The 15025-nt window shown below is 32.8% G+C and overlaps 2 protein-coding genes across 2 annotated transcripts; both read left to right on the top strand.

Moving 5' to 3' along the window:
• Positions 1 to 267: 267 nt before the first annotated feature.
• LOC112008706 (uncharacterized) lies at positions 268 to 648 on the top strand. The gene has a single exon (XM_024041038.1). It carries the CDS (start codon positions 268 to 270, stop codon positions 646 to 648), a length of 381 nt encoding a protein of 126 aa, XP_023896806.1.
• Positions 649 to 6309: 5661 nt separating this feature from the next.
• Positions 6310 to 7192, top strand: LOC112011719 (uncharacterized). Its single transcript, XM_024044063.2, has one exon. It carries the CDS (start codon positions 6654 to 6656, stop codon positions 7032 to 7034), a length of 381 nt encoding a protein of 126 aa, XP_023899831.1. The 5' UTR covers positions 6310 to 6653; the 3' UTR covers positions 7035 to 7192.
• Positions 7193 to 15025: the final 7833 nt, after the last annotated feature.

Genomic DNA, 15025 nt, shown 5'->3' on the forward strand with positions numbered 1-15025 from the left:
TTTGTCCTATCCTATTCAATTCAATTCAGTTCCACACTTCCAATCTCTCTTCCTAATCACTTTCCTTCGCTTTCACTTCCCAACAAGCCAAGTTTATATATATAAAACACCAACATAGCCCAACACCAAAGAAACCCACAAATACACATACATACATAGTTTATTTATAGGCCTACATATATATATTTCCTCTCACCCACCTATTCTTGATACACATTTTAAGACCATTTCCCCCCATAGTCTAGGCACAAGGATTTTTCCTCTTTAATGGATTGCTTGGTCTTGCCGGTGACTATCTTGAAGAGGCGCTACACGGGGTCACGGCTAGGCTACCGGCCTTTAACCGAAGATGGGTTCGAGGAGTCGGGGCATCAAGTGACGGTGGTGGTCGGGAAGGAGAAGAGAGAGTTCTTGGTGGATCCATTTGTGCTAGAAGAAAACCCCTTTCGGGTTTTGATTGAGATGATGAGGAAGAATGATCAGGAGAAGAATTTCGTTGTGGATCATAGGAGCAAGAAGAGGGTGATTTTCGTGGATGTGGATTCGATTTTGTTCGAGCACATGTTGTGGTTGATGTATAATGATTGTTCTTCTTTGTTTAAGCTCAACCTCAAGGAGATAATTGACTTCTATTCTCAAGATTACTAGCTAGATCAGGAGGAACACACAAAAACATACATATATATGTAGAGGTACTGTACTAACTTTGAGAGTTTGTCGGTGTCCCTCTGTAAAGGAAATTTTTATACTATATATCCTAAACTCGCAATAATACACATGTTCATGAATAACATTATTACGTTATTTATTTTCTCTCTCTTTGATTTTCCAATATTTTTCCATCACTTTTGATTTTTATGATTTTAATTATTTACTGTTCAAGCACACTGAGTTCCCTATTATCATGGCTTACAACTACGTGACAAAACATTTTCTTCCTTGAATCCAATCGTAATATCACCATAAGCGTTAGGTCATGTAGGCTTCTTTTTTTTTCTTTTTCACTATATATTGCATATAGCCACCGTAAAACTTGGTAACGGGACCAATTCAACAGCAAATGTTCATTTACCAATTCAACAGGCTGTTCCTAGTTCTTTACGAATGTATGTGGTTGTTATTGTTATTTTTTATTTATTTATTTTGTTTCTTCCTCAAAACGAATGCAAGTTGTTGAAAAAGTCAATTTCTTTTTGGTTAATCGGTAGGGAAGGCAGCTAAACATTGACAATTTTTACCGGGATATATAAGCATTAAGTATTGACGTTGAATTCTAACCTAGATATCAATTTTGTATTTGAAATTTAATTTGAACAATTCATCCTTTAAACATAAGATTAATAATAAAATAATCCATCTATTATATTTTCCTATTAAATTTTCTTATATTTTATTTAGTGATATATATTATACACATAATTTATGTTATATTATTCGTAACTTTTAAATGATATCAATCTAAAATTTCCCGAGGCTCAAATTGTGAGTACTTCTATCCTCAAACTACTATTAGAAGTTGAGAACCAAATATCCAAGTGAGAAAAAATCGTTGTTTAGACCCTAGTCTAACTTACAATTAATTTTATTAGTTATTCAATTGAATAGTTAATTAATCAAGTTTAAGTGTAACATATATAAATGCAATCAAGAAAAACACGCAATAGAAGTGATAGACAGTGTATCCAAACTCTCTACTTCTACTCATACTGTTGAACTAGATTTTAGTCTTCACAGTGATTTTGTGCCGAAAGTTGATCATCAATTGCCAAACCAATCTCTTGGTTACTTCAAGGTCACTTGAAGATTTTGCATTGTCTCAATGGTTTCACAATACTCCAACAACATTGTTGGTGATCTTGTGTTAGGTGGTAAACTCCTCTCAAGTACATATATATGGCAATTGGAGAGGTTGAAATATTCTCAATGAGATATGTGATCGTATTTCTCTCTTCAATATATATATATATTTTTTGGTTCGTTTAAGGTGTAGAGTTATAGGGTTGAAAGACTACAAAAGGCATGCTAACTGTCAGACAAAACTTTCTGTCCAACATCCTTTCAAATAGGCTTCATTATGCTCGATTGAAATTCCCAGACTTAGCATAGTGAACAACTCTGTTTTGACTTCAACCTCACTTACACCAAACGATTACAATTGAATTTAAATAACAATTACAATGTAACTTTTGTAAAGATTACAATCAAATTTGTCATTCAACCTAGAATAACAAACAGAGTGGATCCCCAAGGAACCAAAATTTTCCAATATCCTCACCTGACTTTTTAGCATTTTGCATAATTGGGGTATTTTGTAATATGCCTTCATGCTTCAAAATGAAAATTTTTATTATATATATATATATATATATAGAGAGAGAGACGATTGCATAACATTCAACTATACAGATCCAAAAAAAAAAAAAAAAAAAAAAAATTCAACTATACCAGTTGATAAAATTATTGTGTGGTGCAATTAGACATAGAAATAGACTTAATTGGAACTGAAATAATTGAATTAAATGCAGCAAAGTGATCGGTGTTTTTGAATTTCAAACAAAATAAACTAGTCTCAAAAAACAAAATTTAAAAGAAGAAAAACGATTGACTGAAATGAAAGAAGGATTAAAAGAACGCGTAAACCATGCATGCATGCCACACCAACACTAAAGCCAACCTAAAATAAATGACTGTCACCGACATGGTGTTTGATGACTACAAATGTAGCTAAAACTGTGGCTTAGGTAGATCACATAACATAAGAGTTGTCGACAACACTTTTGACAAATGGGGATATAACACTCGAAGGCTCTGGACGGCTGCTAATTAAGTTACTGAAATAAAGTTGATTATGCAGAAAAAATAATGTAAATTTTAGTTAGCTCAATTTAGGATATTAAATGTTTTTTTTTTGTCATATCTAAAAATTAAAATATTTGAGGTTTGAAGTTTCATTCACACTAAAAATTGGTTAGTGTTTTAATCTGATAATAATGGACAATAATTATACATAAATTTGATATATCTAAAAAAATAATAATAATTATAGAAAAAAGTGATAGTACGGGTAATTGCCGAAAAAATGTTGTCCACTTTACCTTTTTATTTTTGCTTGAGATATTTTTTTTCCTCAAAAAAAGAGTTATCCACTCTGCCTAATCCCACGTACTTACGCGTTTGTTAGAATTTGCTGTTTATGATAAACGTTGGGAAGTCAATTCATATTTCATGAGAAAGAATCTACAGCTAGTTTCATCTTATAAATGAGAGGGCACAATGGCACATGGACTTAATGGCTAATGCTGCCTCCTCTCTGTTCGTTTGTTTGTATATGTATTATTGACTTCTATATTGCATTTATATAAACTTTAAGCTAGTGTTATTTGTTGAAACATTTGAAGGAGAGTAATTTTTGTTGCCAAACCTCAAGCCGATTGATGTAATTAATTTACTCAATTAAAAAATATAAATTAATTAGAGCTCTACCATGTGACATGCTAGGGCCTAGTACTAGTAGTCAAATTTGATGTATTCACCGTATTATGTGACATGATCATAGTTTAACTTAACTAGTAAAAAAAAAACAAAAACAAAAAACAAAAAACTCCAAAATTCATAGAGTCACTAGATTATGTGACATGAGTTAGTATTGGATGTGACAAAGTTTTGGCCACAAGTGATCTTAAATCTACCTAACAACAATTTTTTTTTTTAATGTAAAATTACCAAAAAAAAAAAAAAAAAATCTTTATTAGCATGTGATGTGGTGAAAAGCTTGCCATATATTGTACGTTAGTACTTGATGTGTACACAATCTTTTGTGATCATGTTAGAGTTTAAAGTCAATTTTTTTTTTTCAAAAAAAGAGAATTTAAAGTTAATAATAATAAATAAATAAATAAGTAAGCAATGTTGAAAAACTGTGAAGTTATTGTTGAGCGGGATGTGAATTACCGATGGATGTGACAAAGTTGCAATCTTTAGTGACCTTGTTACCACTAATCAACTTTACCAAAAAAAAAAAAAAAAAAAAAACTAGATTTACCATGTGACTTGATTGAGCCTATCTCATATTTGATTTACACACCATCTTTTGGAGAAATTATAAAATTTTCTGGTGGACCACGTCACTTGTCCATCATTCTACTAAAAAACTTTTACTTGTATAAAATTGCAGAGTCAGTTAATGTTTTCTGTTTAAAATTTTTTATCTAATTCAACAATTTTAAATAAGTATGAGTCTTTTAGTGAAATGGTGGACCATATCACTTGTTCACCATGAGAACCTTATAATTTCTCCATCTTTTGTTACATGATCAGAATCTAACTTACGCGACGTGAATTACTAGCAGATGTGAGAAACTTACTACAGTCATAAGTGACCCTATTAGTGACTGACTAAAGCATAAATAAAATAAAATGAAAGAGGAACTCCTTTTGTTTGTAGTTTGTACATGATGTGGCCAAGTCTACCATTAGAGTTAACATATATATATATATATATATAGTATCTTTTGTGGCCCTCTAAAAATTTTAAGTTAAAAAAAAAAAAAACAGAAAAAATAATAGAAAACAGTGAAGTTATTATTGAATGTAACACGAGATAATATTATATATGAAAAGTGTAATTCATGTAAGGATTTTGTTAATAAATGCTTTCGGAGCAATGGTTTAGATGCATTTAATGTTTTATTAATAAGTGATTCATTGTTTCTGGAGGTTGTGTATACAATAAAAGAGATTGATTTAGGATATCTACTCTAGAGTTTAATTGCTTTTTTGGGGGAGGGTATTCTAAATTAGAATTTTTAGTCACTCATCTTCCTTATCCAAGGGTTTTTTTCCAACCAAAATTGAACAAAGGTCTAGTGTCATCTGAAGGAAATTGTTGGTTGAATTTAAAAGCTGATTTTGAGGAGAGATTCCCTTTAGAGTTCGGTGCACAGTCTATCAGGCCGAGGACGTTGTGAGAGGTGGATTTTGAGGGTATTGGTTGTTGTCTCAGTGTCAAAGGTAGACCAACTTAATGAGCTCCTTATTCCATTAGTCAAAAGTAGGCCTGGTTAAATGAAATCCGAGACCAAATAGGTTTGTGAGGAAGGGGATGACAGTAGAAGAAGCAACTGACCTTATGAGGCATCCTCTAGCTGTTTGTGATGAGATGAGACTTTACCTTTCCAGCCTTGAATATGGTTTTTGAATTCATTTTACATATTCTTTGAGGCTATTGCCCTTTTGAGTTGTGGCTGAAAGGGAGTCCCAGGTACTTTGGACAGAAATGTGCCCTTTTGAGTAGTAGTAAAACTGTGATTTCAGTTGCCTTGGATGGATTTACATTCTTCCTAAAGGTCACATTTGACTTTTTAAAGTTGAGTATTTGACCAAGCCAAGTTTGGTTTTTTGTCTATAGTATAGCTAGCTTGATTATCTTCTGGGCTAGCGAAGAGTAATTGATCGGTAGTAGGTGGTTTACTGTTTACATGTTTATACAATTGAATTTGTTGATCAAAATAAAAATACCTTTTTTTGGGCTGAATGAAATAAAAAAATAAATAAAAAATACATTTCAAAGTAACGTCAAAGTGGAGCGGACATGGAAGCATTGTATGGGACCAAATCTAATCTTATTGTCTCACGCGCCAGGCCAGCAAATTTTTATCTTCAAACAAAAACACCAATAAAATTATTTTTGAACTAATTGAAACTTATTTAATTTATTTTAAACTTTATATGTTAGTGCTCTCTACTTTATCATGTAAGGTTGGATTGAACTCCATAAATATGAAATTTATCAGTTTAAGGGATAGTGATTATAGAAAAATTTCAAAAATACCCAATTTTTGTCTCAATTTTATAGCATTTTGACACGTGCAATGGTGAGTGGTTGACATTTTTGGTCCACTACCGACCCACTAATTTTTATCAATCACTTAACAAATTATAAAATTAAATGTGAGAATAATTGTGTATGTAATATTGAAATACTATGTATCCGCTTTAGCACACGCTTATTATCATCACATGTAGTTGGTCTCATATGGGTTCCACCACAAATGGAGCGGACGCACAATCACCCAAAAATGAAACGAAAGCAAATACCAATTAAGTTGTGGGAGCTCTGATTATATGATACGTGTTACACGCGCGATTAGGGCAGCTGTGGTCCACCCCTTAAGTCGGCAGTCATATTCCAATTCCTAACTCCCCAAAGATTCTTCCACACTACTACTACGTGCACACCAACGGCTCTCTATTAATTGCCAGCAAAACCTGAAACATCAAATACCACATAGCCACATATATACCCATTACACCCAATCTGCTTCTTTCATTGGTTATAAATATAATTACTCTTTCCTATTTCTTTTCTCTCTAGCCGTTGGCTTTGTCCTATCCTATTCAATTCAATTCAATTCAGTTCCACACTTCCAATCTCTCTTCCTAATCACTTTCCTTCGCTTTCACTTCCCAACAAGCCAAGTTTATATATATAAAACACCAACATAGCCCAACACCAAAGAAACCCACAAATACACACACATACATAGTTTATTTATAGGCCTACATATATATATTTCCTCTCACCCACCTATTCTTGATACACATTTTATGACCATTTCCCCCCATAGTCTAGGCACAAGGATTTTTCCTCTTTAATGGATTGCTTGGTCTTGCCGGTGACTATCTTGAAGAGGCGCTACACGGGGTCACGGCTAGGCTACCGGCCTTTAACCGAAGATGGGTTCGAGGAGTCGGGGCATCAAGTGACGGTGGTGGTCGGGAAGGAGAAGAGAGAGTTCTTGGTGGATCCATTTGTGCTAGAAGAAAACCCCTTTCGGGTTTTGATTGAGATGATGAAGAAGAATGATCAGGAGAAGAATTTCGTTGTGGATCATAGAAGCAAGAAGAGGGTGATTTTCGTGGATGTGGATTCGATTTTGTTCGAGCACATGTTGTGGTTGATGTATAATGATTGTTCTTCTTTGTTTAAGCTCAACCTCAAGGAGATAATTGACTTCTATTCTCAAGATTACTAGCTAGATCAGGAGGAACACACAAAAACATACATATATGTAGAGGTACTGTACTAACTTTGAGAGTTTGTCGGTGTCCCTCTGTAAAGGAAATTTTTATACTATATATCCTAAACTCGCAATAATACACATGTTCATGAATAACATTATTACCTTATTTATTTTCTCTCTCTTTGATTTTCCAATATTTTTCCATCACTTTTGATTTTAATGATTTTAATTATTTACTGTTCAAGCACACTGAGTTCCCTATTATCATGGCTTACAACTACGTGACAAAACATTTTCTTCCTTGAATCCAATCGTAATATCACCATAAGCGTTAAGTCATGTAGGCTTCTTTTTTTTCTTTTTCACTATATATTGCATATAGCCACCGTAAAACTTGGTAACGGGACCAATTCAACAGCAAATGTTCATTTACCAATTCAACAGGCTGTTCCTAGTTCTTTACGAATGTATGTGGTTGTTATTGTTATTTTTTATTTATTTATTTATTTATTTTGTTTCTTCCTCAAAACGAATGCAAGTTGTTGAAAAAGTCAATTTCTTTTTGGTTAATCGGTAGGGAAGGCAGCTAAACATTGACAATTTTTACCAGGATATATAAGCATTAAGTATTGACGTTGAATTCTAACCTAGATATCAATTTTGTATTTGAAATTTAATTTGAACAATTCATCCTTGTGGGTGGTCGGGATTTTCACCTTTTTGAATAACTATAAACTAATGGTACACTACTCCATTCGCTTCATAGCTTATAAGGTAGCAAGTGGGAGGATTTTTCTTCGATGTGGGACTCCTAGGCTACCGTCTGAGATGAATGCAAGGTCATCCGAAGACGGCCTAGGACGTTGCATGCATGCCTAGAACGTTCCATGCATGCCTAGGTGAGGTATAGGGTGTCAAGCCTCAAAGAGGTGAAAATCCCGACCACCCACAGATGTCATTAAAAAATTATTGATGATATGATAAAAAAATTTGTACATCTCGTGATTAGGTTTAGACAAAAAAATTTAGTTGAATGGTTAATTTTTCTAGGATTGAATGTGTAAATCAGAAGTTCTTTGACCAAATTGATACCCACATCTATATCTGTAATTAATATTTGTAAAAGCCCATAAGGTTTTTTTTTTTTTTTTTTTTTAATAATTAATTAAAGGCCCTTAACTTATGTGGATGAAATACGCACGTCCATTGCCAGTCACTTTCTAGATTGGTGAAGTCCAATATATGTCGTTCACATTGAAATAGTCTAATTTGGCATAAGGTGGGAGTGGAACTAAATTACCATCCTCCTACCTAAAGTTGTTGGAATTAAGCACATCAATCCCCTATCTTTGAGCTTTCTTGCAATTACTTCACTGCATCTATATATGTTGATGTAACCAACTTTAATTAGCGTAAAGTTACGGAATTTTGCCAATCCTCAGGTCCCTCTCAACTCAACCAAACAACTTGAAAACCACTACATCAACATGCATAGGGTAAATGAAGTTATGAAACTAAAACTAATTGGCGTGACAAATCGAATATGCCTCTCAAGGGAAACCAGAGGAGCCTATAACCTTTTTTTTTAATTAAAAAAAAAAAAAGAGCATTTTTCTTAGGAATCTTGCACTTTCCGCCTCGGGCTGACTGCAGCTAGTTTTTAATCTTTATTGCTTGAATATCATATCAAATGTGACGAAGAACATGTCATTCTTGTACAAGTTTTTGATAAAGGGTTATGTGTGCTGTGTGCCTTCAGATAGACTTTTGAATTAAAAGCTATTGCCCCATGCCAAAAACCTTATGGTTGATAGTCCTTGTGAGACCTGTGGTATTTCCAATGAGATATTTAGAATTTGACTTTTCCCTTCACATAGTAACTATGAAATTAAAAAAAAAAATTTGAATAAAAATCTAAAATATCTGTTTAATATAATACTATAAATAAAAAGAAAAATTGAGAGAAAGTAAAGTCCTAAAATTAAGTCTGTTTGGCCACAGGGAAAAATTAAAAAAAAAAAAACTTACTTAAACTTCTGCCATGAAGACAGTTTAAGTCACAAAAGCCCAATCGTTCCACTGTTCAGGATTCATCAAAATTTATCCGTCTTCTACCATGTTTACATGTTAAAAGTGAAGAGTTATGAAACATTAAAACACCGTTTAAAAATTTCATTCTTAAATTAAAAAAACTAACTAGTCAAAATACAAATGAGAGAGAGAGAGAGGGGCACACACATGAATTGAGGAAAAGAAATCTAAGTGTCATTAACTCCATTGATTAGGCCATTTACTTACCACCATTCAGATTGTCAAATTTCATTCGATAATTGTTTTCCCTTTCTTAGATCTAGGTATGAAATATGATTTAGTCTTTGGGTATTTTGGTTGGATTGGTATAGATTTAGGTATTTGGGTTACATTCGCTTTTGTTTTGATGTTTTAGGTTTTTCTATTACGGTTTTTGAAGATTTTATTTTGTTATTAAAAAAACACTAATATTACCCTAGCATGTATTTAGAACCCTAAAACACAATTTTTACGGCTTAATCACTTTTAGCATTAAACAAGTAATTTATCCAATGTAAGTGATCTAACCAATTTCCATATAACAAATGTAAAGCTAATATAATTGAAGCATATAAATAGGAATTTGGAAATACGGAAAAAGAAATCAAACCAACACTAAAAACAAGGAAGTGTTTTGGAAGAAGAAATCCCGAAACTCAAGCAGATAAACGTCTCCCCCAACTATACAGTTGGAAATCTCCACTAGGTAAGATAGTTACAGTAGAAAAGAATATTATGGACCATCCAAGCCCATAACCCTACTGTAATTGAGCCCTCCAAGTTTCAACTAGAAAGAACTTCTCCGACTACTTTCTCCTCTTAGCTTGTTGGACATACCTCCATTGAAGCACCAATGGAAAACCACCAAAAAGCACTCTGATATGTTTCTTTTGCCACATGTCGCTTGCGAGTTAAGCAAGTCGCCTAAGATCACGAGTTGTCTCTAAATGTAGCCTTTGTAAGTGTAGAGAGGCTCAAGTCCTTTCTTCCCCCAAATGCAATTAACTCTTAGAAAGATATATTAAAAATACTGAATGTTCAAATAGCGTATAAAACACAATGAACGTTTAGACCCCCAATTACAAATTACCAATAAATGTGCGGAACATGAATATAAGCTAATAATAGAATTGATAAATAATCTAAACCAATTAAAATCACATCCACAGCAAAAATTAAATGACAAAGATTAAAGGAAGAGAGATGCAAACACAAAGACAACACAGCGATGTGTTATCGAAGAGGAAACCAAAGCCCTCGGCGTAAAACCTCTCCGCCGCCCTCCAGGCGGTCAATAATTTACTAAAGAATGAAGTTGGGATATATAAATAGCAGAAGACCCTCCAAGCCTAATCTACCCAGTGTACCTAAGCCCTCCAAACTTCTTACTCCAACGAGGTTGCGCCGAACCTTTGTTTTCTTTAACTTACCGGATTCCTTTATAGCCCATAGCATCAACCAATAACCATTGGTCCCTTCCTAACTGCTTTCTAACCACCAAATAGCTTTATCACAGATATGGGTATGGTGAGAAAAGGATTTAGATAATGAACCTCTCAAGGACGTAACAATGGAGATGGTGAAAGTAGAAGAATTTGAAAAGTCTCTATGAAAAGATTGTGGATGAGTCAATCTTGTTTTCTCTAGGGTTTCTCTCTCAAAATTCTCTCTGGAAGTTTTATATATTTCGTGAGTATAAGGGTCTATATATACTGGTGAGTGTTTGAAATGTGAAGAGTCATTTTTCCAAAATAGAACTAGCTGGCGTCTCGGCCTTGCGACTTGACTGAGTCGCGAGTTTAAGCCATGAGCTAACTGGATGGTCAGTCTAGACTTTTTGTCCTGTAGTGCTGTAGCTGGTACGACGATTCAGCTTCTCTGCATACTTCACTCGTGTGCATCTTCTGGCGGCTTGCTAGTCGCAAGCCACCCGCGAGATCCAGTCGTGAGTCCATGCTTCACTGCAGAGTCTTGAGCATTTCTTCACACTCTCTCATACACTACCCTTACATGATTCCCAGCTAAATACAGGGTTTCTAAATGCTGAATTACAAGCAAATTTGGCACGGAATAAAGCCAACAGAATGATTGATTAAATTTAACCTTACACATACTAAAACATACATATAAATTTTTCACTAAATAAAACCAATTAAACATGGACTTTTCAATCTTCCCATTTGGCTATTTTGTGACAAAACACACCTATACAGACTCTAGACTTAATTATGAGTTGGAAACCTAAGACCAACAAAGGATTCACACTTAACTCTAAAGATTGAAATGAAAACTTGAACTTAAGACCAATAACCTGAAACACTTGCACAAGATAGGTTAGACCCTACAATGTAACACAAGAAGAAATAGGTATGAAATAAGAAACAAGTACAATAAGATCAAGTAAATATGAATGCATGAGAGACAACGCTCCCAGCTCATTTGAATTGATTAGTTTGGGTCAAACCCTTGTGAATGGGTGGGTTCGCATTGGTGTCTTTCAAAATGGTGGTTAGATTGATTACATTTTCCACCTAAAATAAGAGTTTTATGATATAGTTTCCACTTATTTAATTATTGGAAATTTTTTTTTAAAAAAAAACCACAATTGAAAAATTCATCATTTTATTGATTTGAGAATGAATGTACATTGATCATAAGAAATTACATGGCTTTGATCCTAGATACAATCTAAGATAAAGTATATGACTTTGTTTCTTAGCTATAATCTATAAATTGAAATGTATTTGATTACTAACCCCCTAATCTAAGCTCGAAGGATATCATAAGATAGGGAAGGTGTTAGGCACCCACCTTGCCCAATGATATCGATCTTCTAAACTATCTATGGTGGCTAATGTTCATGGCACATCATCTAATCAATCAACATATTATCAATCAATTGTATATTTATTGCTTTAATTTAAATGGTATGCTACTTGCCTGAATTTAACTGAGTGTGCATGTAATAAACCTTAATTCCATTTAGTCATCATCTCATTTGGATTGAAAAATAAATTATAGTGAATTTGTGTGAATGGTGATATCCTAGATTCAAGCATTTGAGAGAATTGTGAAATTAACATATTTTTCATATTTTGGATATGAATTTAAGATCAAAGTTGATGCTATACATAAACATGTGATAAACAACCAAGAACATTTGAAGGACACATAAATAATATTTAAGTATATCAAGAACATTCAAGTATATTCATGAAATTTAAATAATCAACTAACATGTTTTAATCTTAAATTAAAATTATAGCAAAATGAAAAACAAGTTAGGAAAATGGATTATATCTACATGCAAGATCCACATGGTGGAGGAGGAGGAGACTTTTGGTGAAGGTACTAAAGGTATGGCAGAGAAGAAGAATTAGGAAATGAAGAGTGAGACTCACTCAATATCTTGAGCCTCAGGAAGACTAAGATATTGGGGTGTTTACAGTATGACAAGATTAACTTTGTTTCACTAGAACTCAAAAGGGGTGAGAAGAGAGGATAATTATGTCTTATAATTAGAATGGAGGAAAGGGATTTATATAGCAATGGTGGAGAATTATAAAATGGAATTTCATTTAATAAAGGGTTGGTAAGGGCTTATATGCTGAACAAAGTTTCTCTTCAAACTAACTCGGAGATAAACTCTTCAAATTTCTTATATATTTTTATATTAGGTATAAATTTTGAAAATCTAACTGTTGGATTGCATGTTTTTATTATATCCTTCATGCTTGTAAAATTTTAAGAAGATCAAGGATCAATTGCTATGTCTTCAAATAAGTGTAAGAATTTCAAGTTTTTGTGATCTAAAATTGTGTATAAAAAATAAGTTTATTGATCAAATAGCAAATAACATCCGATTTGAATGAAACTTAATATGCACGTTAAGAACATAAGGAACATAAAATTTAACGGTTAAATTTTCAAAATTTTCACCTAAAAAAGAGATATATAAGAAGTTTGAAGAGTTTCTCTTCAAACTAGTTTGGAGAGAAGTTTTGTTCCTTATATGCAGGAACGGACCCAAGATTTTAAGCTAGCAGGGGCCGGAGTATTAAAAAAAAAATCCAAATAAGCATCCATATTGTATTAAAAAAATTATAAATACTCAAATTTGTTGTTTCTAAATACATTAAAATGCAATCATTTACTAACAAAGATAAAAACAAAAACAAAATCATTATTTTTTTAATACTAGACTGCCTAGGATTTTTTTTTTTTTTTTTGAAGTTAGAGCATTCATAGTGGTGGTGCTAAAAATTTTAGCTTTTAGCACCTCAAAACATTACTTTATCTATTTTACCATCTCACTTTACAATACATCCAATATCAAATATTGTTCTATTTTTTTTTTATCACTCCATTTAAAATAATAAAAACAATTCATTAAAATAATAAAGGAAGAGAAAGAATTTGAGCTTTTTAATTGAATGAAGAGATATAATCTTAATAAAATATTGTATTTTATTTTTAACAACTTACCATAGTCAACTAGTATTTATACTAATTTATTGTAGTTGCAAAAAATTTAATTTTAACTTCTCTAATAACACATGATTTTTTGGTTCTTTAGTGGAAAAATAGTTTTTTTTTCTTGGCTAAAATACAATCATCATTGTAGATGTTTTTATTATTTTTGTTAAATTTTTGGATTGGATAATTGCTATTTGAATTAGAAATAAGCTTCACTACAAAAATAAAATATATAATAATGAAAAAAAAAATTAAACTCGGGTCCAGACCCCCTTAGGCCTCCGCCTAGGTCCGTTACTGCTTATACGCTACTATAACTTTTAAAGGAGACATCGGTAAAGAATCATGAGTCCAAACAACCTTTCATTTCTTGCATATGTGAGGGCTGTGCGAAGGAAGCATCTTGGTCTAGAGTGGCCTAGAAATTTTTGGCAGGCCATTGCTTGGGCTTAGAGTTGGGACCTTTTTTTTCAAAACAGACTTCTCGCTAAGCTTGGGATATGTTGCATTGGGCTTACTTGAATGGATTTGTGTGTGTTTATGTATATGAAATATGAATGTATAGTTAGTTTAAATGGCATCAGATCATGAACTTCATCTTAGAAATCTAATTGAGGAGGGAAGTTTGAATATAGTAGAGAAATGATTTGGTTCCATCTTTTTTCTTGTGCAATTTTTCGTTTTCAGTTGAAGCTCATCTAAAACTCTATCTATTTAATGGGCTAAACCCATACTTCATATAGCTTTCGGTCGTGTTCTGACAGGCCCAACTTGTGTGTTGTGTTCTGACAGGCCCAACTTGCACTAGTTGGGCCAATCATTTTTTTAATGAAGAATTGCACGAGTTGGGCTGGAATACGGCACTTTGTAATAGTCTTGACTCTTGAATATGGGGACATGATGGACGAGTCCCTAAAGGGGAAATAATGTGCCAGCTTAGTGTGCCTTTTCCTAGATTTATTTATTGTTTTCACCAAAAAAAAAAAAAAAAAGAAATTAAATTCTTTATTGTTATTTTTCTTTTAAGGTGAAGAAACACAAACTCAAATGATGATTGGAGGAAACAGTTAGAGAGAGAATTAGAAAATATGAGGGTAAAACAATTTTGTCTTGATTTTTTTTTTTTTTTTTAGTATGTAGCATTGGTACTTGCCACTTCATCAAATTCAATTAAAATTAGTACAAATATCTTATAAAACATACTACATAAGAGGTAAGTGTCGCAAAATAAACCACAAGTAACCCCATGTTTTCACGATATAGATGGAATCTATAAATTACCCATTAAATTAAAAAAAAAAAAAAGTTCAAAACATTAGTAACCATTATAGCTGCTAAGGTTTAATGAATCAGTCCATCAAGTATCTTGCCTGAGTATAGATTAAAATGTTATCTTGCCAGGCATATGTCGCTCGACTAAACCTTAACATAGAATTTGGTTAATTTGGGAATTTAAT

This window comes from Quercus suber, unplaced genomic scaffold, assembly GCF_002906115.3.
Source record: "Quercus suber isolate HL8 unplaced genomic scaffold, Cork oak 2.0 scaffold_238, whole genome shotgun sequence".
Taxonomy (NCBI): Eukaryota; Viridiplantae; Streptophyta; class Magnoliopsida; order Fagales; family Fagaceae; genus Quercus; species Quercus suber.

What these genes read in the sequence shown, in the direction of transcription:
- LOC112011719 (XM_024044063.2), top strand. Translation starts at nt 6,654, where the DNA reads ATGGATTGCTTGGTCTTGCCGGTGACTATCTTGAAGAGGCGCTACACG.
- LOC112008706 (XM_024041038.1), top strand. Translation starts at nt 268, where the DNA reads ATGGATTGCTTGGTCTTGCCGGTGACTATCTTGAAGAGGCGCTACACG.